Source organism: Tripterygium wilfordii, chromosome 1 (genome assembly GCF_013401445.1).
Source record: "Tripterygium wilfordii isolate XIE 37 chromosome 1, ASM1340144v1, whole genome shotgun sequence".
Classification (NCBI taxonomy): domain Eukaryota; kingdom Viridiplantae; phylum Streptophyta; class Magnoliopsida; order Celastrales; family Celastraceae; genus Tripterygium; species Tripterygium wilfordii.
The window spans coordinates 7,691,189-7,717,260 of NC_052232.1; the positions used below are offsets into that span (position 1 = coordinate 7,691,189).

Genomic DNA, 26,072 nt, shown 5'->3' on the forward strand with positions numbered 1-26,072 from the left:
AGAATAATGTAAAGCCCTAACAGATGAAAGGGAAAAAGAAGAAGAAAAAAGGTATTGAGTAAATAAAAGGTTGAACACGATAGTTAGAGTGTGTGACCTTATAAGATTAGTGGATAACTTTGATTAATAAGCCGATCTTGTATTCGCAATTCCACTAACTTATTAGATCTTCATCACACCCACACTAAATGCCCTACATCTTAAAAACATACGAAAAAGATGAGAATGGTTTGTAACATGCGAGATGAACCATCACTCTTAATTAATGACTTTTGGGGTATTGCGAGTTTCCATTAAAATATGTTATTAAATCATGTTTTAGGCCAAATAATACAAATGACCTAAAACACCAATACAAAAGGGCGTTTAGCCTTTCTCATATAAATTGGTCCCAAAGAATTTAGTAAATGTGGGAGTCCAACATCACTATGTATTTTACTTACAAATAATCCTTGTAGGACTACTATGCAATTTCACATTATTTAATTAATTCTTTCTGGTATTTTTTTTATCATTTTTGTAATATCTCAGTAACAACATATCCATCCGATATACATAGGATATAACACAACATTTGATTTATAATGAAATTAGTGTGAGCATGAGGTGACTATGACAATGAGTATGATGTAAGCATGTCCATATTTAGTAGGAAATAAAAAATGAGTATGATTATGAGAGTTTTAACAATATAGTTTACATATTATCTTTTTCCAATTTAAAAAGATGATAAAAATATTTTTGTTATTATTTTTAATTTAACTAATTTTATGTTTTCAAATATTTTTTTATTGTTTTTAATTTAACTAATGTTATGTTTTGGTTGTGTAAAAGTTCATGTAATTCACTCATGCTTCATAGTAATAGTAATTGAAAACAAGTAAGAAAGAAAAAGGCTTTTTTTGTAAATTTAATCCAACAGGACATTTGATTGACATTTAGAAGATAAACGACAGTGAAATCATTCATTCCTTTGTTTGATTGATTTTAGAAGAGTGAAATGCTAAACTAATTCCATCCTTTATTCTTCTCTGTATAGACTAGTCAAGCTCATCAAAATAGTAAGAGACTATTCATCACAATGGAGAATGAATTCTAATATAAAAAGATTATTTTATCTTTATTTTAATATTGTTTTCTTAAAAAAGAAAAAAGATAATATAGGAATTGTACTATTATAATTCTCACACTCATACCCACTATTTATTTCACACTAATTATGATCATGCCCATTCACACTTGTCGTCACACTCACATTCGTTCAATTATGAACTAAATACGCCGTAACATGTCATTAACTTGTAATAAATGTATAATAGTATTAATATTTCAGACAATTTTTAATATATTAAGCTAATAAGATGGTAACTTGTTTTATGAGAATAATGAAAATGGAATAAAACAAAAATTACAAGGAATTGACATGGCAGATTCTGCTGTACATCCTTTTCTTTGGGTCCCACCAAGACAGAATGCAACGTGGCAGAATACTATACCTTGTAACAATACTCTTAACCGTACACAATCCCGATCTCCCAGTGTTAAAAAGCAACCATAGACGATGAGAGAACTCTCGAGTCCCTTCTCTCTCCAATCCAAAGGAACAGAACAGAACCTGATGGCTTTTGCCTCTTATTTTTTTCCATCATTATTTTAAAAAAGAAAATAGAAAAAAAAACCCTCTTTATTTTTCTCTCCCTCCGTGTGTTTAAACTGTTAAAGCCGTAATTTCACTAATTTATAATTTTTTTTATTTTTAATTAGAGAGTGGGTGTGGTGTGGTGTGGGACGCTCTCTAATTCTCCGCAAATTCTTTTTTCAAAATCCCAAAATCTCTTCACTATGGCATTTCACGTAGCTTGCCCAATTACATGGTATTATACACTAAAACCCCCTCTGTTGGTCTCTCTCTCTCGCTCGCTCGCTCTTGCTCTCTAACCTCTCTTTCGCTTTTGCAGTCGCCGAATCTGCTATTGCACGCTAGGGTTTCCGCGAGATCTCCACGGGGCGAAGGGAAAGACAGGCTTCTTGGACGAGGTTTCGAGAATCGAGGAGTTTTTGAGGGATCCTTGGGGAATTAGGGCTTTGAGGGAAGGTACTGTTCAGGTCTCGGTCCCTAAGGTTGCGCCAGTTGTCGTGCCTGCTGCTCCAGCGGCTCCGGTTGGTATTTTGGATGGAGGTGGTGGAGGGGGCGATGTTGGAGATGAGGCAGGGTCGGTGCAGCACAAGCGTGTGGCATTGCAGAGGAGAGCTGCCGCCACAATGGTGGCCGCCGAGGATTATGCCAGGCGGTTTGAGGCTGGTGATGTTGCGGTGAGGTTTTGAGATCATTTCTTTGCGTAGTTAAATTTTTTTTTATGTAAATGCTGTGGTTAGATTTTTTTTGATTGTCGTATTTGGTGAATTTTGAGTTTCTGAGGTTGGTTTAGCTATCATTTTCTTGAATTTCAGCTATTATATGCTGGCATTTGAGATTGATGAATTTAGCTGTTTTTTTTGGGTTCAGGTTCTGTAAATTGGAAGGTTTGTCATTAAGAGTGTTCGTAAGTAAAAGTTGGTGTTTCCTCATTTTGTTTTTGGATATTGTGATACTGGTATTATTAGGTTGTTAGTTATATGCCACTGCTTTTAACAACATTGTGTTTATGTGGACGTGGAAGGAGAAAACACGGCACTTACAACTTACAATATAATTACAGTTATTGTACGACTAATTAATGCATGATATGCCCGTTTTACTTATGAAGACGAATATGTGGCCCAGTGGTAGGGTTGCACGGGTACAATCTAGAGGTCACATATTATGTGGGGGTAAGGTCTGCGAACATCGTGCCTGTCTCTGACCTTGCCCACTGATGGAGCCCTGCCCACTGATGGAGCCCTCTGCGCGGGAGTTGTTTACTTTTCACCTATGCCGGTCTTGCTTTTTCTGAAATTTTGCATTTTGAATTTCTTCCAGTGAGGTTTAGCTGTTGAAATCTGGTTATGCCAGGTGCTTCTTTGCGAGTCTTTGTGTTTATTCGTTTCTGATTGCATTTGCTCAATGTTGATTTCTTTATGCTTGCATAGGTTTCCTCAAAAGATACTGCTGGGATTGAGCAGAGCCACTCTAGCATCAACGTGATGTGTCGGATATGCTTCTTGGGGGAAACTGAAGGAAGTGAAAGGGCAAAGAAGATGCTTTCATGCACAAGTTGTAGCAAGAAGTACCATAGAAGCTGCTTGAGAGCTTGGGGGCAAAATAGAGGTGTGTTTTTAATGGGTCCCCATATTTTCTGTTTTATGTTTTATACATCTTTATATGGTCTTTAATGCAGATTTATTTCACTGGAGTTCATGGACCTGCCCGTCATGCCGAATTTGCGAGGTACTACTTAGAAGAGTATCAATTAATTTCTCTGCTTATTTTTCTCTTGCCTGACCGTTGAAATGCTCATTTTTATGAGTTTATGTTGTGAATTGGCTTTCAATTTACAATATATTTCACAAACTGACGTGTCACCTTTCTATGTTATAATAATCATTTGGTCCAAATGATATCATATTAATGCATACCTTCCATTTTTATGTATTTAACATGAGAGGAATATAATTATAGTGGGCTTTTATTGATTCTTTCATCAGACGGTGTTCTGATTCATTGCCAGAGTTGTTTAACTCACACGTGTCAGGTTTTGTGACACATATCATTTGACGCATCTCATGAAATGTGGATTTTAAGAGTATCATATTCATAACTGTGTATCATGGGTACATTAAAAAGAGAGATTCCTTGAGTGTATTGTCTGTTTCTTATCATGACTCGTGGAAGATCGAATTGCTAGTTTCTATTGTGGGGCAATCAGGGTGAAACTAGGCAAAATGAGGCACTGGAATATAAAAAGAAGAGTAAGGGAGCTAAACACCTTCAGATGTGACCCACTTCTTTAAGCTGGGCGTGATTTGCAACTTTCATGTGGTTAGGATATATGGTAGTGAGGAAAGGCAATGAGATAGAGAAGGTACTCAGTGTATATGTGTACTTTAAGAAGATTATAGAGAGGGAAGAAGATGATTTGCATTGAAAACCAGTTGCGAAAGAGAGGGAGGTAGAGCTCTTTTGAGTTTGACTTACGAAGACTCACAAAACGACAAGGGTTTGTGGTGTACTGTGTATGTAATAATTTAAGAGTCCAGATTTGTTAATTACATGACATCTGTTTCTTCTCTCATTTCGTAAACCCTTTTAAAGCTCCAAACAAGGTAAAAAAAGGCTTATTGAAGTGGTTTATAATATGAATTGATGCCACTTGTAAGTACCTTTTGGTTTGAAAGAAATCGTTCACACATAGGATTCAAAAAACACTGTAGCAGGTTCCTTTAGACAAAACAATGCCCAGGTTTTTTGTATGTATAAAAATTTATTTTATGACCTTTTAAATGCTAGTAAATTGCTAAGCAATACTTAAAAGGAAGTTTTAATTTTTAATATTTTTCTTGTGCACTTATTTGTTTATATTTTTTCAACACAAAGGAATATATGAAAGTTTATGATAATTGATTTGGTTTAGAAGAAATTACGAATTAATAGGTGGTAGAATACACAAATGGCTACTATCTTCATGGCTTGAAGTTTTCTATTCATGTCCTTGCATAAGATTATGGAGTTTCTATATAGCGCGTCATCGGCTTTGTTCCAATAATTTATGTGCTTGAAGTCTTTTTTCAATCTTTTGCAACTTCGTTTGGAATTATATTGGTACGGAGGTGTGGAGCGTGGATATGGTGTCAAGATGGAAATATTTGTTTCATTGAAGTTTAACATCATTATAGTCTAATGTATCTAGTGGGAAGATGCTGAAGTTGTTTTAGCAGGTTTTAACCAGTGACCCAGAGTTTGAAATGCATCCCATACTTGAGTGCTAAAGGGTGATGTCACAAATACAGTCTTGAGATTCTTACGCAGGGGGAGGTATTGAGAGAGGATGCGCGGGTCATTTAACTCAATTATGTGGCTTAAAATAGTTTGATGGTAGAATACAGTCTCTTGAGCTGGCAAAATCATTTGTAATGTCAAGAACTAGAAGTGTTGCGACTTCTTAAATCTTCCATCCTGTGTGTCCGAAGATAGAATCTTCACATCATATATGTTTTTCTAGTTATTTGAAGTCTCATTGACACCAGATGACCTATTGTATTGACCTTTTATGCAGTTCTTATTTTCCACCTCTGTTTTGTGTTTTGTTTTTTGATGCAAATTAGTCGCTGGCTCATAATGTTGTTGTATACTTGTATTTACATGCTTTATCATTGATATGCCTTTTCTTTACGTGTTTGATAGTGATTTAACGTGGGACTAGTTTTCCTTACACCTTGTTGCTTTTTGATTATTTAAGGTATGCCGCAGAACTGGAGATCCAAATAAGTTTGTGTTCTGCAAAAGGTGTGATGGTGCCTACCATTGTTATTGCCAGCATCCTCCACACAAGGTGAGGCATATGCTGGTCAAAACTGACAATACTATTTGTTAATCATGATTCATGGCATTACTATATTCCATTTCTTTTTGGCAGAATGTGAGTTCTGGACCCTATTTGTGCCCAAAACATACAAGGTGTAACAGCTGTGGATCCACTGTACCGGGGAATGGGTTAAGTGTGAGGTAGTTATTAACATATACCTTGTAGTTATTGCTGCATAGGCTGATGGTTAGATAAAGCTACATGCTCTCTTGATGTTTCATGTCACATAGAGTGGCAGAAAAGAATGAAGTTCCTTTGAAATTTTGTGTCAATCTATGATCTATCCTTTCTGTATGACAATAAAAGGACTCTGTATTATGCACACTATCATGGAATCGTTTTATCGATGCTGATTTTTTTCTTCATACATCTTGATCTAGTAGTTGGCTCATCCAATAATGCTCCATACCTGATTTTTCATCATCGCTTCGTTTTTGAGTGGACGAATTTTTGAGCAGTTGCATTCATATTTGAGAAATTGTATATGGTTCATCACTTTGGTGTCTTTGTTAGTTTGTTCAGGACCTTAGCATGTGTTTCATTATATTTAGATTTAGGTTTTGCTTATAAACTTGCAGGTGGTTTTTGGGGTACACTTGCTGCGATGCTTGTGGAAGACTCTTTGTGAAAGGAAACTATTGCCCTGTTTGTTTGAAGGTATTATTTATTTCCTTGAGATGTTAGGATATGGTGGATAACTTTTCATTTTCTATTGACATGCAAATCGTAGCTTTCTATTGTAGACTGCATAACCTGTTATTAATAGTTTCTATGCTTCAGGTCAAATAACTAACAAAGGTATATGGGTTTATCTTTGTTTATTCATATATGAGTGGCTCCAGTGGAGAATTGATCGACATTTTGTTGTATTGCTTTGACTATCTTTTTTTGGTCTAACCTTATAGGTTTATAGAGATTCAGAATCAACACCAATGGTCTGCTGTGATGTTTGTGAGCGATGGGTGCATTGCCACTGTGATGGCATCAGGTCCATTTCTGCCCTTGCATATTTACACGTTATAAATTGAAATCTTGCAAATTCATGATATAGTTTACAAGGGGAGCTTCAAGTGGAATGCTTGTTTCCAACACTCCAAAAAAGTGAAAATTTGTGTTACGGCTTTTGTTCATGTGGAAGTTCTAACTATTGATATCTTACCTCATAATCCTGTACCTAAAATGACGGGATTTTCGCAAGTAGCCTCTTTTTATTTGAGTCTCAAAGTGGGAAGACCAATTTATACCTATACATACGAGATTTCTTAATTCTGAAAATTTGCCTTGCAGTGATGAGAAATATTTGCAGTTTCAAGTGGATGGAAATCTCCAGTACAAATGTGCTACATGTCGTGGGGAGTGCTATCAGGTAATTTTAGTTGTGTGGCTTTTTGTCTTTTGTATTTTTGGAGACATAAACAAAGAAAAAGGGGAGGCGGTTGGTGAAGAGGTGGTGTGGTTGAAGTGTTTTGCTTTTCATTTTTGGGGTGTGGTTGATTTTTGTATCAATTTTTTAAAAAATTGAAACTGGTTTTCCAGGTTAAGGATCTTGAGGATGCTGTTCAAGAGCTTTGGAGGAGAAGAGATATATCAGATCGAGATTTGATTGCTAGCTTGAGGGCTTCTGCCGGGTTGCCGACTCAAGAGGAAATATTTTCTATTTCTCCTTATTCAGATGATGAAGACAATGGTCCTGCTCCGCTGAAGAACGAATTTGGCCGTTCGATAAAGGTATCTCTTAAAGGATTGGTTGATAAGTCGCCTAAGAAGAATAAGGAATATGGGAAGAAATCAAATAAAATGTCTGCCAAGAGAAAAGGTTATGAGGAATCTTTAGTAAATAAAATGGAGCCACACCAGAGATTTAGAGGACAGAATGATACCCATTCTTTTAGACATAGTATGGATGATGATAAGAACAACAATGTGCAGTCTCACCAAAGTGGACCAGATGTACGTTCTTCTCCCATTGCTGGCATAGCAAGCCGCTCTGAAGGAATCTGCATCAATCAGCCAGTGGTTTTGAAACAGAAATTTGTTGATGAGGTGATGGTGAATGATGAGGATAGGACATCCAGAATTGTCAAGATCAAGAGCAACAAACCTCTCAGTACAGAAACTGAGGATGATGCTGGAAGACTTGATGGAGAGTCAAAGACTGTGAAGACAAAGAAATTAGTTATAAATCTCGGTCCCCGGAAGATTAATGTAACTAACTCTCCAAGGTCTGATGCTTCAAGTTGTCATAGAGAACAAGATTTAGTGATCGTCAATGGTATGTCATTTAGTTTTTTTTCTTTCTGAAAAATTATGTTATTGTCTTTTTATGCTTACAATCTCATAGTTTGGGGTTTCACTTTCTTTGTTTATTTAGTTAATGACTTTTGGGAACCATAATTGCATCTTTCTATGTTGTATTCTGACAATGTTTTTGTATAGAGCAATACTTTTGTACTTTTCCAGTAAGGATTAGCTAGCATATTTTCTTTTGGTTTTGGCTCATGTCATTCTATTTATGAGCAGGCAGCGAAGATACAGGCCACCAGAGAATGAATGAGAAGTTTCTGGTGGATAGACATGAAGGCACTACTAAGTTTGGCAATGGTATTGTTGTGTTTATGGCTTGGTCTTTTTCTAGAATTTTCATCTTTGCAGCCACTTGTTAGAAATTGTAAATGGAGGGCATTATGTCTCTGAGTTTTATCATCAATGTCATCATTTGGGTCTTCCTTCAATTTGCAGGAGACAAGATTGATAACTCTGGACAAGTTAAACGTTTGAAGTTTGCTGGTAGAGAAGGGAATTTGATAAAATTTGGAAAATTAAGGTCTGAAGGATCTGATTTGAACCCCAAATCTGGCAGAGGGATTGGTGGTGATGGATATGAAGCAAATTCCTCAGAGCACAAACATACTTCATTAGCGAAAAGAAGCATTGAAGTTAGTAGGGCTGCAGTTGTGCATGGAGCTGAATCTGCCACATTAAGAAGTGACAAGGCGTTCACTGGGAAGCACTATGAGCGCAGGCCTGACAGACATGTTGAAAGCAATGAGGATCTTGGTGATACAACTGTTTCACATGCTTTGCCTAAAGATCCCAAACCTTTGCTGAGGTTCAAATTTAAGAAACCTAGTCTGGAAAATCAAAATTCTTGGACTTCTAATGCCGAGGAAGAAAAGAGCTTGATAAAGGGCCAACGATCAAAACGAAAGAGACCATCGCCTTCTGTGGATAAAGCTTCAGTTAATATAGACGAAGATGTTCAGCAATTGCATCCGGGCAGTCTAATGGATGAGATGATGGATGCTAATTGGATATTACAAAAGTTGGGCCTGGATGCAATCGGAAAAAGAGTGGAGGTTAATCAACGGTCTGATAATTCATGGTAAGCTTGTCATCTGTGTTTGTTCTTTTGAGGGGTTGGGGAAGAGGCAAGGGAGCAGTTATATTGGGCACATGGACCACTGGAAACACTTTCTGTACTTATTGCAACATGGAACCACATGTCATAAGTTGTGTCTCTCTTATTCTGTTATAATGCAGAAATACCTATTGTTTTTCAGTATTATGCTATTATAACAACCATGGCAATTTGGAGTCTGTCTCATCAATGTCATAGATAATATTTTGGGCGATTCCCTTGGTGGTTGAAGCTTTCGTGGACCTTGTAGTTGTGATATGTTCATATCCTTAACATAATACACTTGGTTGAATGTTGCAATTCTGTTTCCTATCAGAAGTTTTCTATAAATGTGTTGATGTGGTTGCTTTGTTTGAAATTTTTGATCAAGTTTAAGATTGATTAGTTTTTTCTCCCGCTTTAAATATCCAGGCATAAGGGAACTGTCACAGACAGCATTGAAGGCACATCGATATCTGTTACTCTTGATGATGGTAGAGTGAAGACTCTGGAACTGGGGAAGCAAGGGGTTCGCTTTGTTCCTCAAAAGCAGAAGAGGTCAAAAGCATGAAGACTGGACGAAGGTTGTGAGGGTGGGGGCTTAACCTCTTTTGGAGACTTTCTTCCGTAGTTGAGGTGAAGGACTGAAGGTAGATCTCCATTCGCCAAGGGCAGACAACATTCAAGTCCTACTTTCTGGTGTTATAGCTGTTGATATCTCATTTTGTTGAGGCAATCAATATTCTCCTCTGAATTTTCTTTCCTTCACACCTTCCCCGCTTTTATTCCAATACAACTTTGACTCAGAACCGTGGCTCCCTTGTCATGCCCCTTTTAAGTTCCAGTCTGTTGTAGCTGAAAAATGTTAATTTTATGCCCTTGGCTTGTTAATGAGTAGGCAGAAGACCTTTATTAGCAATCTGGCCAGTTACTGAAATCCCTCACATCGAGGAGATTTGACTGATCTTGTTTCTATTACAAAAGCTTGATTGAAGCACTGAGAAGTTTATTGAAGTTCTGTTATTGATCTATTGCCATATTTACAAAATGGGGTTGTGTTTGTTTTATGAATTTTTTTTGCTAGCCAGAATGAAAGTCTAGCGTAAAATCGATCTAAATCCGTTATTAGGCAAGTTGAGATTTCAATTGTGGATTGGTACCTATAGGCTACTTATAAATCCTAGTGTTGAAGAGGGAGAAGACAAACAGCCTTCCTGCATATAGGAACTCTGTTGTACAGGCATCAATGTCTGATTGCAAGTGATTTGAAAAAAAAAACTTGGATCATCAAGTGGTTTGGTTAATGATTTTGGAGATGGGTTTTTGAGATTGGATTGATGGAGTTTTGATTCTGTCGGATTAAAGCTCAGACTAGCCATGAAATGATGAAAGCGCCTCCAAGATAGATGGTTTGATAAAGTTGGTCGTTTGTCGGTTAGATATATATCCACCATAAACTTAACGAGGAGTTTTAGTTACACTCTAATTTTTACTAAATAAGCCATTGTTAAGCATAATCCTTGAAAATTTTAAAATTTTATAAATATACCAAAAGTACATAAAATCTACGACATTTTACAAATGCACCTCTAAATTAGATCTGCAGTTATTGGTCATGTCATTGTCTGTTAGGATCGTTCTATAGTTGAAGCTTGTCGGAAACGTAAAACTCCGACTCGTAATTATTTCAGAGTCAATATTCGAGACCAAGTCATCCAAAAATGATTTGTTTGGCATCAAACTCGGGTCATCGATTTTCGGCAAGCGTCTTGGCGGGAAAATGGGTGGAATGGAAGCGTCTTTCCACGAGGAGTCTAAATGTGGTGTCGGTTTCCTCTAATAGTAGTCAGATTGTCCGGATCAGACGACTTAGCTTGCGGTGGCCACAAACTTTTGAACGTGATTTCGGCGATTGCGGTGGATGAAACTCATGGGGGTTGGTCGGATTTAGTTCGTTAGGGTTTGGGCTTCAATTTGGCTGTAGTGGTTATTGAATTGGTGCTCGGACGACGACGACATCATGGTTTGCAGTGGGTGTATTCATGAGGAAGAAGAAAAAGATGGTGAGAGGGTCGGGTATAAAGAGCATAGGTAAAAAAAAATATACAAAGTCAAAGCAAAGTCAACATACATTTGGGTTTGATTAGTAAAGCTTGAGGTGTGACAAAAGCTTTCCAAACTTCACCGAGGGGATTATAAATTGGGCTTGGATGTGATGGGCCGGCCCATGATTATATTTCAAGGGCTCGTTTTTCTGTGTCTTTAACGATTACAAAATAAAATAATTTCCCTTATTTTTAATCAACGTCATGATATTGGAAAACCTGATTCCAAATTGGCAAATTATATATATCTATTTGGACACAGGCGGATAAAGGGTTATATTCTCACTTCAAGGGGAGGCCGTGGTTGAAGCTGCTTCAATAGTTACTTCAGGTAATCTCTGAACTTTACGCATCTCTCTCTTATATGCCGAATGTGCTTATATGCAATCAATTTGTATATGTGTTTGTGGAGAACTGTAGTATTTGGTATGCATGCACTCATTCTGTTCGATTAAATGTCTCTTAAAGTAGTTTCTCCTCGTTGTTTTCCACTTGCTGTTCATTAGGGCTAGATGGCTCTAGCAAAGTATTTATGATGTGAACAGAATAAATTCCGTGCTTCTGTGCTTAGATTGTTAAGTTGTGTGTGTGTGTGATTGGTGGCTCATAACCCATGTCAATTTTTTTTATTGACTGAGTACATTCAGCCATCAGGTTCTTCAAATTGACCATTTACGTGTTTCGAGTTGCTGAAACAAAGATTGCTCTGGGTATTGTTTGTTTATGTTATCAGTATTGGAAATAGAGTTGTTGAAATTTGTTGCATAATCTGTGTTCTCTTGTATGATGTAGTTTTATTTAATGGATAGGTGCCTAAAGGAGCAGGCTTTGTCTGTTTAGAGGGATGGTGAAGTTTTCTGGATATTCTTTGATAACTTCATTTACTCCATTTCACTCTGTTATCCTAAAAAAGCATCGCAGATTTTCATTTCATATCTGTTGCAAAAATTCAAGAAAGTTCCTTGCTGCTTCTGTCAAAGATCGTTGTCAAATGGTTGCTGAGTCCTATAATCCTCCTTTGTTCAGGTAACTCTTTTTAACAATTCTAACACTGTTTGCTTCAGATGGTGACAGTATTGATTTTATGTAACTGAATTCATTTTTGTTGCTTGATTCCTAGTGTTGCTCCTATGATGGACTGTACAGATAATCACTACAGGACTCTTGCCCGGCTCATAACAAAACATGCATGGCTATATACAGAAATGTTTGCGGCTGAAACAATTGTTTATCAAGAGGAGAATTTGGTAGGATTGGATTAATTGGGATTTATTACAAATTGATGTCCTGTAATGAATGGCGTGCTTGTATTTGTTTACTCAATGATTTTCCTTGTGTGTTGATGGACATAACTTCATTTTTCTACCTTAATCTCAATGATGCAATCTTTCCTGCATTTCTTGTGATATCTTTACCTCGTCTAAATCTGTATATTGTTCTTGTTCAGGATAGATTCTTAGCATATTCCCCTGAGCAGCATCCTATTGTCCTTCAACTCGGTGGGAATAATTTGGAAAACCTGGCAAAAGCTACTAAACTTGCGAATGCTTATGGCTACGATGAGATTAATTTGAAGTTGGTGCTGTTCCTTATAACTTATTCCTACAGTTTTCTACCTGTATTTTGTCTAAAATTGTTCTCATCAAATTACCAGTTGTGGGTGTCCTAGTTCAAAGGTAGCTGGACATGGGTGCTTTGGTGTTCGGCTTATGCTTGATCCAAAGGTTTGGTTACTTTTCCCATTCACTTATTAAGTAAAGCAAGCCTGATAAATTCTTTGCCAGTGGGCTCTTAGCTTCTTATACATTTGTATTTTTGTTACAATGAAAGTTTGTTGGCGAGGCTATGTCGGTGATTGCTGCAAACACCAATGTTCCTGTTAGTGTTAAATGCCGAATCGGTGTCGATGATCATGATTCATATAATGAGCTATGTAAGGTCCTCTCGTCAATTCCTCAATATTCCTCTCCTTTTCTTGATGGAAACACACTTCAGTAAAATTCTAGTGAGAAATTTTTACTGTCTAAGAGATTTTGTTACAATTCGTTGATTTCCAATGAAAATTAGTTGCAGTTGTTGTGAATGGTTTTCTCCTCAGCATATTTCTATTGAATTTATACTGCATCTTACTAGTTTTTGGTGGTTGTAATGCACATCCAAATTTCAATGAAATAGACACATTCTGCTATGTATAATTTTCATGACTAAGATAGTTCACATCGATATTACTATGTTTCCAGCTTAAGTTTCTGAAACCTAATAAGACTAGAACTATTAATTCTATTGTTGCTATGTTTCCTAATGGAAACTTATTGAAAGACTCTTTGACATTTACGATAGTCGATAAACTTACTAAAGAGTAAAGACCTGACTTGAAAGCCTAATAATTAAATGGGACTCAAACTAAGATGTAACATACTAAACTAAAGACTATGAGTGGAATTTTTTTTACATATTTACCTTTATAAAATATAGCTAAATCGCCTAATTATCAAAATTGAACTTGTGGACATAGTCCCATTCTGCATTACTTTATGCTCAAATGTGCATACTATCTCTAAAGAATTTCATTTTTCATATGTGATCATGTCAAACTAGTGTATGTGAAGCCAAGCCATGAAGTATCTCTCTAATTAGTGGTTATGTTTTTATGCTAGCTAAGCCAAGACCTTTTTTACTGCCGGCTAATCTTTCTTGTTCTTGGTTTTATTTCACTTCTAGCGTATATTCTTAAGGGCATATGATCTGCTGATATTATATCCTGAATATACATGCAAGGGGAACTGGTATTCTAGCCCGAGGTTTTGTTGAAATTTCTGCTTTCAGGTGATTTTATTTATAAGGTTTCATCTCTCTCCCCAACAAAGCATTTTATAATACATTCACGCAAGGCACTGCTGAATGGCATCAGCCCAGCTGAAAATCGAACAATTCCTCCGCTGAAGTATGTGCTCAATAATCCTATTGCCTTCTTTTGTCCTTTGTTTAGTTCACTTAAATGCTGCTGAATAAGTGTTTCTCTGGCAATATTAGTCTATTTCTGAACTATTATTCTGAGTATGGCTAGGTATTTAATTTTTATGATTGAAAATAATATGCTGCAATTTGCAGTATCTGCAGTTGACAATCTTTGTTTATGATTCGCAGATATGAGTACTATTATGCTCTGTTGCGTGACTTTCCCGACCTAAAGTTCACAATAAATGGAGGAATTAATTCTATTGATGAGGTACTCTAGACCTAATTGTTTCTCTGGTCTATTAGATGCCAAGAACAGTAGAGTATTCATATGTTCAAATATTTTGTGTTTGAATAAGTTAGTCTGCATTGCAAACTGTCACCCATTGGTGCTCAAATACTATTGTACACTGCTAGATTTAATATTGAAGTCTTTTGATGGGGAAAACTGTCCAATAGGGTTAATTTTCTTTGGACAAAAACTGTGTTTCAAGGAGTGTCAAGTTTCTCTAGTTGAATGGAGTATGGTGGTTGATGTAGGACAGGTGAAGGTCTGAGACTTAGAATTAGAATTTAAGAGGAAAAAATTAAGTGAAAAGGTGGAGAGATTTGAGAGTAGAAGATATAAAGCTTTAGTGTTAATGTTCCATAAATCTAATAATTGTCAGGCTCGCCCCAATAGTCTGAATGCTGAGTTTATATAGAAAACCATGGAAAGCTCTAGAAGAAAATTCATAAGTACACCTACCAGTGATGGTCCTGCATCAAATACAACCTGTCAAAAAAAACTTGACTTCAGAGTGTTAAATTAAATATAATTACTAAAGAAAATTTAGTTTCAATGTATCAAACTCATCTTCAGCCAAGTTGAATCATGAAGCTACCTTGAGAAGAAGCAACAGTCTCATCATTTGGAACGACTTCACTTGCATCCCTTTGCTATCAAAACTATGGCACTTTAGCGACTATTTTGTCTGTACGAAGTAGTAGGCTCAAACTCCCTCGGTAAGGTAATTAACAAGACTGGCATTCAAATGGTTGGATATATCAAGTATAAATGCGTAAAGGCAACTTTTGCAAATGATGGAAATGGCCCAATAAATTTACTTCGCAATTTCTGGAAGGAATTTCTTGGTATGGAAGGAATTTTTTGGTATGCTTTCAGGATGAAGACGAATCATGACACATCTTCTAATTATGGTAGAAGCTTGAATTATACTCCTGATATTTATAACTATCAGGTTGAACATCACTTCAAAGCTAGTTGATGGGAGTCAGGAATATTAATATGTTCATCTCTGGCTCCTGCATTGTATTTCAGTTAACTCTTGATCGTTTTATATTCTTAGGCTGGATTTTATTTTTTTCCTCTTGCTTAGTGTGTGGTGCCGTTTTCTTCTTATGAAAAACTAGAGCCCTTTTTTTTAAAAAAAATTTCATACGAGATATCTTTTAATTGTATAATCAAGTTATTGCTCTGTTTTTGTTTTGAAAAATAAAATGAATTTCGTTAAAGACACCAAGAAGGAGCAGCCGAAATAAAACCTATGTCCTAGGCATCTGAAAAACACATTAGATGCAGGATATCTATCAATGCGTTGCCATCTACAACTCCACTGTACCAGAAGGATATGCAATCATGCCAGTCTTTTGTATTATTGTGCCCTGTGTGTATGTGATAAGTATGGTAAACTTGTAGTGTTTCCTGCTTGGAATTGCAAAAAATAAAAGGTTTGTCTTTAATTTTGCTCGCTTCCATATATCTTATCTTAAAGCACCCTAAACATGGATATTGCCCCACCATCGTTGATATTATAGGAACTTAGGTTTGCTTGTTCACTGCAAGCCTGATCATTAACTGACTTTTTCATATGATTTTGGAGTTCAATTTTATAATTTTTTATCGATAGGCATTGTTCTTTCATTGACTATGATCCCTGTGACATGGTGGAGACACTTTCATATTTGGTTATACTTGTGGAATTCTCCATTTTAGGTAAGAGCGGCTCTAAGAGAGGGAGCTCATGGTGTAATGTCGGGACGTGCTGCATACCATGAGTATGTATTATGTTTTATATTTTACCTGTCTTCTTTCTTTTGCTTGTTCATCACTGGGTCTTTGAGACATTTATAGACTAGTGTGTTTGCAAAATGACTGGTTATGGAGAACTTTGCTTATAGATTCAAGTAAGAAACATGGTTATTTTTCCTAGCAATTATAACATATTCACGATTTCTTATCACGCATGAGACATTAATTGATTTATTGTATATTAATTGGAAAATTGGGCATAGATGGCTCTCATTCGTTGTTCGAATCCCCATAATTTTTATAAAAAAAAATCATGCTATGAGATTGGGTTATAAAAGTCAAATTACTATGCTTTTAGTGGAAACAAGCAAAGTAATAGGATTAACAATCCCTTATATGAACCCTCAAAGTTCCCACAGTACATAAATTTTGCAAGAATATGATGGATATATGCGAGCTTTCTAATGATTCTCTCCTATTTATCTATAAAAGCTGATGTTCAGTTAGTTGACTCAGAATATTTTACATTTTTTGTAGTCCTTGGAATATCTTGGGACATGTTGATACTGCAATTTATGGTGCACCAAGGAGTGGTCTCACACGTCGTCAGGTTTACTGGTGTATTTTTCTTTTAGATACTAAAAGCCCTTAACTTCATCTAACCATTTATTTATTTACTTTTAGGTCCTTGAACAGTATCAGGTATATGGTGATTCTGTGCTGGGAAAATATGGACCTAGACCTCATGTCAGGGATGTGGTAAAGGTGAGGACATGATATGCCGTTTCACTTTATTCATCATCATCATAATCATAATCAATGCCTTTGACCAAACTACTTGAGCGGCTACATGAATCCGTAAGAGAAATTAGTGGGAATCCACTACATGAATTCTCTTCGACCTTCAGTCCTATAAAAAGTTACCCTGTTGACTAATTGTACAGACAGTGTGCCCTTTCTTATCACTTCCATGTGCATCCTTTTTTTATAACTTTCACTTACTTTCTTCCGATATCTTTGGCACATGGTTGAATGGATTCTTGACAACTAACAGCATCAGAGCTTCTTATAAACTTTCATTATGTAAAACAGAACTATGATTTTAAGATATGTGAACTATAGTTACTTTATTTCATCTCTCTGCAATTGGCAAAAACAATTTTCTCTTATATTTCGTTTCATATACTTTTTTTTTGTCTATCCGATTTGTGTTGCAATGTAGTTTTCACTTTTGACCATGATACGAGGAATTTGTTCGAAGTGAACAGGTTCGTATGTTGCAGCCACAAACACAATGCTGCTGCTTAGTGAAAAATAACATGTTCTTGCTTTATGTGCTTGCTATGACACTATTCATGCATGTATAAGAATTGCCCCTTAAATGGGATAAGTCACAACTGCTGGCACATTATTGTGTTGCTTTGTGGTCCTCATAACCGAGAACTACATGTCATTGTGGATAAATTGAAGTGTCGTATTACAATATGAATGCACATTTTATTGATCAAATTGTGACATTGCACAACCACAACATGGCTATACACATTTAACATGCTGTTGCACTACCGCAATATGGCTATACACATTCAATATTCTGTTCGCTCCTTTTCCCGACTCGTATGGGAAGGTGTCATGTTTACTTCTTTAATGTTCATCTCGTTTAGCTACTTTTTACTATCATATCAGCGGCTGCCGCATAACCAGCTTACCTTTATGCTGCAGCCTTTGTTTGGATTTTTCCATTCAGAGCCCGGGAATGGTCTATGGAAGCGAAAAGCTGATGCTGCTTTCCAGCATTGCAAGGTATGCCTAATATTTTAAAGCTACTCAGTTCAGCATTTAGAATATAAGGTTTGGCTAATTTTTAAATTCTTCATGAACTTATAAAAATGCAGTATCTAGATAGTTTCAGTCTCCCAGCAATACCTACCAAACTTTGCTCTTTTTTTCGCTATTCTTTAACTAAAAGTGATGCCCATGAATTATGGCTCACATTTGGGCTATGCAGCTGAGTGCCAGGCTTCTGCTATTATTAGCCTTCTCATTATTTTTGTTATGCCAGCTAGGAGATTGGTTGCATGGTGGTACCAGAGCAATCTCTATCTCTGTTGGTTTTCCACACTGGCTTGCACTTGTAATTCCACTAAATATCTTCCTGGATATTGTAGATGCTACTGACTTATGATCTTTAGATCATTGCAAGTAATTTATTATCGACACTGGATTGGTGAGCTGCATACTGAGGTGGTTAATTCTCAGTTTTGAAACATGAGTGGAATTTGATGTCCATATAATAGAGGCTACAACTTAAATTTGCTGTCGAAGCGAACATCTTGTCCTATAAACAACCACTTTTGAGGTCCAGCGAACCTTGGATAGGGGACAAAATCAATGCTTTGACCTTGAAAGAAAGATATAATGCAAGAGAGATCCGGTTTTGAGGATCTCTAGTTGCTTAAGGACCCTGCTGACAGCCTCCATGGATTTCACCGAAGTGGGTGAAAAACCCAAATACTGTTTTGTTGTAAGATTCTTTTTTTCTTCTAAAAGAAATTGTGTCATCACTTTAACAGAATGGCTTCTTCTTTTTTCTCTTGGCGTGATTTATGAATCCATAAAAATTTTGGTTGAATAGGTGCCATACTTTATCCAAATGTTATATACTTCTGAGTGCTCACTCTGGTTTTGGCACAAAGAGATTTGTTCCGTAAAATGATGTGTAAAATGTTGGTTTACTTTATCTTCTCCGCTGGTGGCTGTGTCTTTAAATGGCAGCAAGGCTTTATTTTAATGATCATATTTATTGTCCTTTTGCAATTATCTATACTTGGTTACCAAATTTCATATCTTGCTTTTAAAAACTTTCTATGATCCTTTATTTTTTCCTCTCTTTGTTCTGTGTTTTTCTTGGGAAACATTTTGTTTCCCTAATTTCCAACTGTAAGAGTAAAGAGTTTCGCTCTTATGAATTTCTCAGACCGTCAAATCCTTCTTTGACGAAACCCTAGTAGCAATTCCAGATTCTGTCTTGGATTCGCCTGTTGCAGCGCCATCTGGTCGTAAAGATCTCTTTGCCAACATAAGTACTTTGTTGCCACCCGCTTACAAAGCGAAAGAAGAAGAACTATGTGCTTCATTTTAGTATGTCATCTCAATGCATACGTTGCAGTGCTACACTGTATGTAAGTTTTGCACATTTGTTACAATTCTTTCGGAGTACCGGCTAACCGGTACATGTAACAGTATTATGTCAATCACATTACTTAATTATTTTGAATCATCAAATTTTACACCTCTGTATTGTAGCTGGACTATGATTTGAATAGAATACCTACAGCTGGAGAAAGGCATTGCTAGGTTCAGACATTTTGTATTACTTGATTATTCTTTAAATGTTATGGCTCTATTATCATTCCATCTCTGTTAAAGGTTGCAATTACCGTACTTAATCTCTGGCAAATTCTAGCAGGGCATTAATTTTCAAATCCGGTGTTGGTTTATCGCTAATCTGAGTAATTTTGTTTGTAGCCCCAAGGGTGCTCAAAGCCTAACTTTGCCCCAAGTTTATACCATTTCTTCTATATCCTATGGCAATCAAAGTGTGAGATTTATTTATCTTGTTAATAGTTCCATTTTTACTAATGAAAAGAGAAGTGGCTGGGAACTCACCAACCATTAGGATGTGCAGCATTCATCCAAATTTTTATTTGGATGAAATGTTTATGAGAGTAAATTTTGAGATTCAGAAAATAGAAAATGTCTGGGAGACTGTAATTCAATTTTAATTTTCATTTGTTGTCAAACATGTCATTGGTGTTTCCAAAAATAAGGTAGACGGTCTAAACAAAGAAAGGATGGAGAGTTAAAGTAAGCATCATATCCTTCTAAGATGGATATTTTTAAAATTATTTTATTGTTTTTCCAAGGTTATTTTATTCTTTTTATAGGCTTATGAATTTGTGTTACTAATAAAAAAATATTCGGCTATACTATGTCAATATGATCACGATAATTCATTTGACGCCAAATTATGGGTTGGAATGAAAATAGTTAGTTTATAATTTAAATTAGAAATTATTACCAACCACCTATGAATTGATACTAATAACCTATGAAATGTCATTGTACTATTATTTATAATACACCGCATCAGCGTGTAACATGATATACCATAACCACTGAATATATACAACTTTATAGACGCAAGAGGACTGTCTTTATTCAATATCTCAAACACAATCATGGTTACCCTTTAATTGTTAACTTGGTAAATATTACTTGTGTAATTTTTGGCCTCTTAAACATTTAACGCCAAAACAATTGCACTTCTTTTCTTGTGAGCGGTTAATAAAATTGTAAAACAATATCGTAGAATTACTAGCAAGATCCAAGATTATACAGACCCGAATCACTAGTTTAAGTGGTTAGGATGATGTGTATCATCTGATGACGAGGGTTCAAATCTCCTCCCCGTTTCCATTCAAGATTACACATTTACACTAAAAAAGAACAAAAAAAAAAGAATAAATAAATAAATAAACTCGGAATAAATGAATAATAATAAGTTAATAACCCTAAAAGTTTATCAAACAAAGCTTCACCTCTGAAAAGTGAAAACCACTTGATAGAAGGTTCAACAAACAACAGGGCCAACAAAGTCGACAGACTATGGCATCAGTGAAAGAGAAGGACGGCGATCATTCATGGAGCTCTGAAACCAGCTGGACAGTCGCCGGCGGCTCTCTCACAAGTGCCCTCACGTTCGAGTCTTCTTCTATCTCTGACGACGACAACGATCAAGACACCGTCGATTCGACTTCCCAGTCTCGCCCTCTTATCCTGTGCCCTCCCTCGCCTGATCCAAATCCCTGCGAGATCACTAGTGAGTCCCCGAGTTCCACTTCTTCTCCCTTTATTTGTTTGTTGTCGCGGAAAATCTGTTTGCAGGATATATTTTTCCGAAATACGTATAATTGAGTTTAATTTTTTGGCTTAAAAGGATTCGATCATCTTATTTTTGACTACTATGAAAACCTAAAAGTGGAAGAAATGAAACGGAACATGAAAATCTGTTGTAATTAACTAAGTTTTGATTCAAAGTTGTTACTTAAAACTATTGGAGTTTAAGCTGCTAATCTTAAATTGAAGATTCCAGTCTTGTAATGTATCTTCTCGTAGCTTTAAAATTTTAGCCGTATACAGTCAATTATTACAGTTGGATACAGTTTAATAGAGATTAATGCTTAATATTGTTGAAGTAGTGGAGAATCCAAGGATGTACTCTTTTGATCTTTTTGAACATTTGGCATTTCTTTATTATCAGTTGGTGATTGTGTGAATAATATGAAGGAATTTTACTGCTAAAGCTTGATAATCTGTCGATATTTGTGGCTATATTATTGTCAAATTCTATTCTGCATAGAAGATGTGGTTTCTGCAATACAATTTTCGTGTTATTGAATGATTTGCTTCTTAATCAATGGGTGATGTATATGTATTGACTCTTAAAATATATAAGAAGGTATTGTGTGATAGTATGATTGTTTAACTTAAGCCAAAAGTTATTTCGTATGGATGGTTAAACAATGTAGTTTTCAAAAATACTTGCCATTTATAAGACTATAAGGGCGTTGGCCTTTAGGGATTATTGCTTCATTCAGGACTGTTATAATTTCGAGGAGCACTTGAATCTGATGATTATTACCATATGTAATTACTTATGGGGGTTCTGGTGATTTGTTTCTAAATTTCTGGCCGATAACTGTGAAAGAAAACTTTGAACTTTTTCACTTTTATTGGTGGAGTAAATATGGAGACAGAATCAAATGATAAAAAAATAAAGCAAAAAAAGGCAAGCTACTCCTGCACACAAGCTTCCTACAGTGGAGGAGGAGTCGGTGGAAGGCCAAGCCTTACTCCAGTGCTGGCATTGTAAACACGCTGTTTCCAAATTTTAAACTTTGACTTATATACTGCAGTGAAACAATTTTACCATTGGACCATATTTTTCGCACTTTTAACTATTTTCCAGACCACGACCAAATCAAATGAATGAATGATACTATATTTTAACTATTTCCTCGGTAGAAATTTTCACATATGAGGTTGGTTTTTTTGACAGAAATTTAAAACTTTGATCTCTCTACCAATTTGTGGCTTCAGAATCATATTTGAATTCCATTTTGTGGATTTCGAATTCTTGTGATGGCTACATTTATGCTTTAAGCCTGTTAATGCTTATGTATGGCATAGGAAAGCAGTTCTATGACTGGATCTCTTTCTTTCTGGCCGGACGATAAACTGCATCAGAATCTCTTCTCTTTTTTTTTTCCCACTTTTTATGTCACACAATTCACCATCACCCTGATTTTACAATCTCCTCATAAATGATAAAAATTTATTGTTCTGCAGTTATTTTTGTAAAGAAACATGAGGTCAGACAGGTTTATGTTCGGAGTACTGCTCGAGTTTACGAGATTCACTATACACCTGAAGTGGGGAGTAACAGTGAATATCTGTGTACAGTCCGCTGTGGGATTGCTGCTAGAGATGACCAGGTGCTTCAAACTATTGATACTGAAGGAACTGTTGGGACAAATGTGAAGGGGGATTGTACAGAAGCGGATGACAAAAAAATGAAAATGGACAGTAATTTGAGTACCAATGAAGATGAATGGGTTGAAGTGAAAGTCCCCAGTACCTCCTTGATTGATAACGGAAGTAATTTTCTGCCATCGAATATCGTCATAAACACAGGGAAAATCTCTCAGGTATTGATTTTCTTCTGACATAGATTGATTCATATGTAACTTTTTCTGTTGATGTCCCCTTGTAAGCTTTCTTGCATTGCAAATCTATTTGTTTTAAATATATATTGCTGATTTGATCAAAATTTTCAGGATTATTATGAGGCTACGGCACAGATAACTGATGCGAATCCTTGCATATCCCTTACAGTTCGGCTGCTTTCTCTCCAAAATAAAGGCTTCGTATGTGTTGACGAAGTCTATGTATTTGCTGATCCTGCTGATCCAGCTGATTTGGAAACTCAAGCAGGTTCATTGGACAACTCAGCTGGAAGTTCGCTTATGGCCTTGCTTGTGCCTACTTTTTTGCAGTTATCTAAATCAACAGGTGTTGGTCGACAAGAAAAGAGCGACACTTTTGATACAAGAGAAAAACAAATCCCTGAGGAGTTGAAAGCTATTAATGCAATGAAAGCCATGAACAAGGTCTCACACAAAGAATCTCCTGATGTGGTCGATCATGAAACAATGAAGTCCCCACAAGTTTCAGATGCAGAATCCAAGTCTGATGTACCAGATAGGCGGACAGAAGTCGTCCTTGAACATCTTGTTTCTCGAGTGAGCAGAGTAGAAGATCTTTTATTAAGGTTTGAAGAAAACATGCTAAAGCCCCTAAACAACATTGAAGTGAGGCTCGAGCAGGTAGAGCAGCAACTTGAACTACTTTCCAAGAAGACCCAAAACTCTGGGGTTCAACCTTGCACACGATTTGCTGCTCCAGATTTTTCATGCTGCAAATCAGACTGCAACTCATTTTATAGTGATGGAACTGGCAGTGATCATCTCAAGACATGTGAACTTAGTAGGAAGGATTTAGCTTCAAATGTGTTACCAGGTTTTTCTGATGGTGATCATACTTGTCCTGTCAATACTGCCCAGTTGCACCCTAGTCTTGTACTTACTGCCCCTGAGTTTTCCAGTGGTGATTATGATGAAGAAAATGATGCTGTAGATCTAGTGATGGGGTCTCCCAAGAATAAACGTAAGCATGCCATGTCTATTGATGATGCTTTGGCAGCTGCACTAGATGGGTTATCATCTTTAACATCAATGCATCCGCAGAAATATATACAAACCCTGGCGATTAAAGCCCCTGAATTTCCAAATGAGGAAGGAAAGAGTGACGACAAAGCAGCTTCGCCAAGAGGTCATTCCAATATACGGACACATCCTTTGATCGATGGAGCTGAGTGCATAGAAACTTCAGTTTCATCAATACGCAACACTCTCTCATTAGAAGCTGAAGAGAATGGGAAAAGCATTCACAGTGACGACAACTTTGAGAAAATTCATGGAGGAGTTAACAGACAATGGCATCATAGTGATGGAGAAGAGGGTGCTTTTCATGGCACTACTGTCGACTATACAGCTGCTTTGCCGCCTCAGAATGAGAATTGTGATGCAAAATATTTCATGAAATCTGGAGAAATTGGTTATAAAAGAAGCTCTCACAGTGATGCCAACTCTGAGAAAAGTCATGCAGAAGTTGATGGACAATGCCATCGGAATGATAAAGAGTATGTTCCTTTCCACGCTACAACTGTTGACTATACGGTTGCTTCGAGTACGAGGAATGAGACATGTGATGTAGAAGATGGTATAGAAACTGGAGTAGTTGGCCACAGCATCAGCTCCCATGGCAATGATAACTTAGAGAATAGTGATCGAGGAGTTGACATTCTCTACCATCATAAATATCGAGAGGCTCCTTTCCATGCCTCACCTGTTGACTCTACAGTTACTTTCATGCCTAGTAATGAGCCTTGTGAAATGAAAGATGGCACAAAAACTGGAGAAGTTGGCCATGAAACAGGCTCTCACTTTGATGATAACTCTGGGACAACACATGGAGGATTTGACAGACAATACCATTGTAACGATAAAGAAGATGTTCCTTTCCATGCCACTACTATTGACTGCGAGGTTAGGTCAATGCGTAGGAATGAGATGGATGATATGAAAGATGGCATAGAAACTGGAGAAGTCAGCCATAACAAGCACGTTGTTTTGAAACCTGATAGCTTGGGCCAGTTCACCGGAAATCAGATTGATACCGACTCTGATATCACCAAAGAAGCAGCTGTTGTAAGGCCTGCATTTGCCGATACTCAGAAAGTTGCAGAAGAAGGGTCTAACAAGGATGTTCTACAGGATGTCCTTGAATTCCCACGTCCTACTTCCTCACTGGATTTTGAACTTCCAATTCTAGATGTCAGATTCTTTTCTGAAGAAAATGGCACTAATAAATCTTCCCTCGAAGTTCTTTTAGCTGAGTCGCTGGGTATTCAAGTTGAATCTCCTTCTATTGTGGAAAGTTTTGACGGTTATAAAATTGCTGATAAAGGGGAAGACCTGATTTCATTGGACGATGCGGATCAATCCAGTCCTATTGCTGGAGCCAAACTTGCAGTAGATATGGACTATTGCACTTTAACTGATATGCATGTCAAAGTGGGAGATGAAGAACCACAGGATCAGAACGGGTGCTTGAACCTTGAAACGAACACTGCAAGTCTCATATAATTTGTTCTGACTGCATTGATGCAAGACTGTACATAAATTAGCTTGGACAATGGATATCAATGATATCAAGGATAATTTAGTTTTGCCTTTGCCCGCTGCAATATCTTTTAGAGTGTAGCTTCAGTGACTGCATAATAGCGGCTGTTCTGAAAATAATGACCCTTGGATGCCACAGGACTTGCCCATCCAGATTGATGTCATTAGCAGCAAAAACTAGTGGACTGATTGTTTAATGTTCAACAATGAATTGTTGGTTGTGATAGTGAACTTGATCGCAATAATTCTTACTACAAGTGGAGGTCATCGATCTAGCATCATGAGTGTTTTTATTATTGTAATTTACAAGATGGATCTTTGTTCAGTCCAGCGTTTATGAATGTCATATTGTGTTATTTTCCCACACTAAGTCTGTGGATAGTTGGTTGAGTTTCACGTTAATAAAAAAAAATAAAAAATTCGTATCCTATTTATGTCTTGAATTTTAGGAGTAACGATTTGCATATGGAGATATGATATAGTAGTTAGAATCCACAATCTCCAATTCTCAAGTTTGTAATTAAGCTTTGAAGTTGAAGTTGAATTTTTAAACATATTACCAAATTTTTACATGTGCAAATTACTCAATCTGTGACCATAAAACATTTACAAACATAATATATGCAAAAGTAAGGATATTTTTTTCACCATTCATCTAAGTGAAATGATAAGTGGATTCTATTATTTTGGTCTCATATGGTGAAAATATGTGTT

At 36.5% G+C, this 26,072-nt stretch overlaps 3 protein-coding genes across 5 annotated transcripts; all 3 read left to right on the forward strand.

Moving 5' to 3' along the window:
• Positions 1–1,720: 1,720 nt before the first annotated feature.
• On the forward strand, positions 1,721–9,931 carry LOC119999994. The gene is made up of 13 exons (XM_038847859.1): positions 1,721–1,874; positions 1,959–2,313; positions 3,070–3,247; positions 3,318–3,367; positions 5,376–5,468; positions 5,553–5,641; positions 6,080–6,158; positions 6,407–6,489; positions 6,789–6,867; positions 7,038–7,773; positions 8,022–8,102; positions 8,241–8,883; positions 9,331–9,931. Exons 1-13 carry the CDS (start codon positions 1,843–1,845, stop codon positions 9,467–9,469), a joined length of 2,637 nt encoding a protein of 878 aa, XP_038703787.1. The 5' UTR covers positions 1,721–1,842; the 3' UTR covers positions 9,470–9,931.
• A 1,246-nt stretch (positions 9,932–11,177) lies between these two features.
• Positions 11,178–19,410, forward strand: LOC119979775 (tRNA-dihydrouridine(20/20a) synthase-like). 3 transcript variants are annotated; one of them, XM_038849749.1, is made up of 13 exons: positions 11,178–11,334; positions 11,917–12,029; positions 12,124–12,250; positions 12,451–12,578; positions 12,658–12,727; positions 12,834–12,936; positions 13,830–13,947; positions 14,151–14,232; positions 15,958–16,019; positions 16,531–16,603; positions 16,678–16,758; positions 17,716–17,796; positions 18,971–19,410. In XM_038849749.1, exons 2-13 carry the CDS (start codon positions 11,995–11,997, stop codon positions 19,133–19,135), a joined length of 1,125 nt encoding a protein of 374 aa, XP_038705677.1. In that variant the 5' UTR covers positions 11,178–11,334; positions 11,917–11,994; the 3' UTR covers positions 19,136–19,410. The 3 variants fall into 3 exon arrangements, with proteins under 3 accessions (XP_038705677.1, XP_038698641.1, XP_038712650.1); XM_038842713.1 differs by having other exon boundaries at positions 11,180–11,334; positions 11,813–12,029; XM_038856722.1 differs by having other exon boundaries at positions 11,215–11,334; positions 11,925–12,029.
• A 1,179-nt stretch (positions 19,411–20,589) lies between these two features.
• LOC119999767 lies at positions 20,590–25,569 on the forward strand. The gene is made up of 3 exons (XM_038847510.1): positions 20,590–20,875; positions 22,405–22,763; positions 22,893–25,569. The coding sequence occupies exons 1-3, from the start codon at positions 20,662–20,664 to the stop codon at positions 25,320–25,322; spliced, it is 3,003 nt and encodes a 1,000-aa protein (XP_038703438.1). The 5' UTR covers positions 20,590–20,661; the 3' UTR covers positions 25,323–25,569.
• Positions 25,570–26,072: the final 503 nt, after the last annotated feature.

Coding starts and splice junctions, on each gene's coding strand:
- LOC119999994 (XM_038847859.1), top strand. CDS start 1,843: ATGGCATTTCACGTAGCTTGCCCAATTACATG. Junction 2,314..3,069: donor TTGAGGCTGGTGATGTTGCG/GTGAGGTTTTGA, acceptor ATGCTTGCATAG/GTTTCCTCAAAAGATACTGC. Junction 7,774..8,021: donor AGATTTAGTGATCGTCAATG/GTATGTCATTTA, acceptor ATTTATGAGCAG/GCAGCGAAGATACAGGCCAC.
- LOC119979775 (XM_038842713.1), top strand. CDS start 11,848: ATGGTGAAGTTTTCTGGATATTCTTTGATAACTTCATTTACTCCATTT. Junction 12,251..12,450: donor TTTATCAAGAGGAGAATTTG/GTAGGATTGGAT, acceptor GTTCTTGTTCAG/GATAGATTCTTAGCATATTC. Junction 13,948..14,150: donor CGAACAATTCCTCCGCTGAA/GTATGTGCTCAA, acceptor TATGATTCGCAG/ATATGAGTACTATTATGCTC.
- LOC119999767 (XM_038847510.1), top strand. CDS start 20,662: ATGGCATCAGTGAAAGAGAAGGACGGCGATCATTCATGGAGCTCTGAA. Junction 20,876..22,404: donor AAATCCCTGCGAGATCACTA/GTGAGTCCCCGA, acceptor ATTGTTCTGCAG/TTATTTTTGTAAAGAAACAT. Junction 22,764..22,892: donor ACACAGGGAAAATCTCTCAG/GTATTGATTTTC, acceptor CAAAATTTTCAG/GATTATTATGAGGCTACGGC.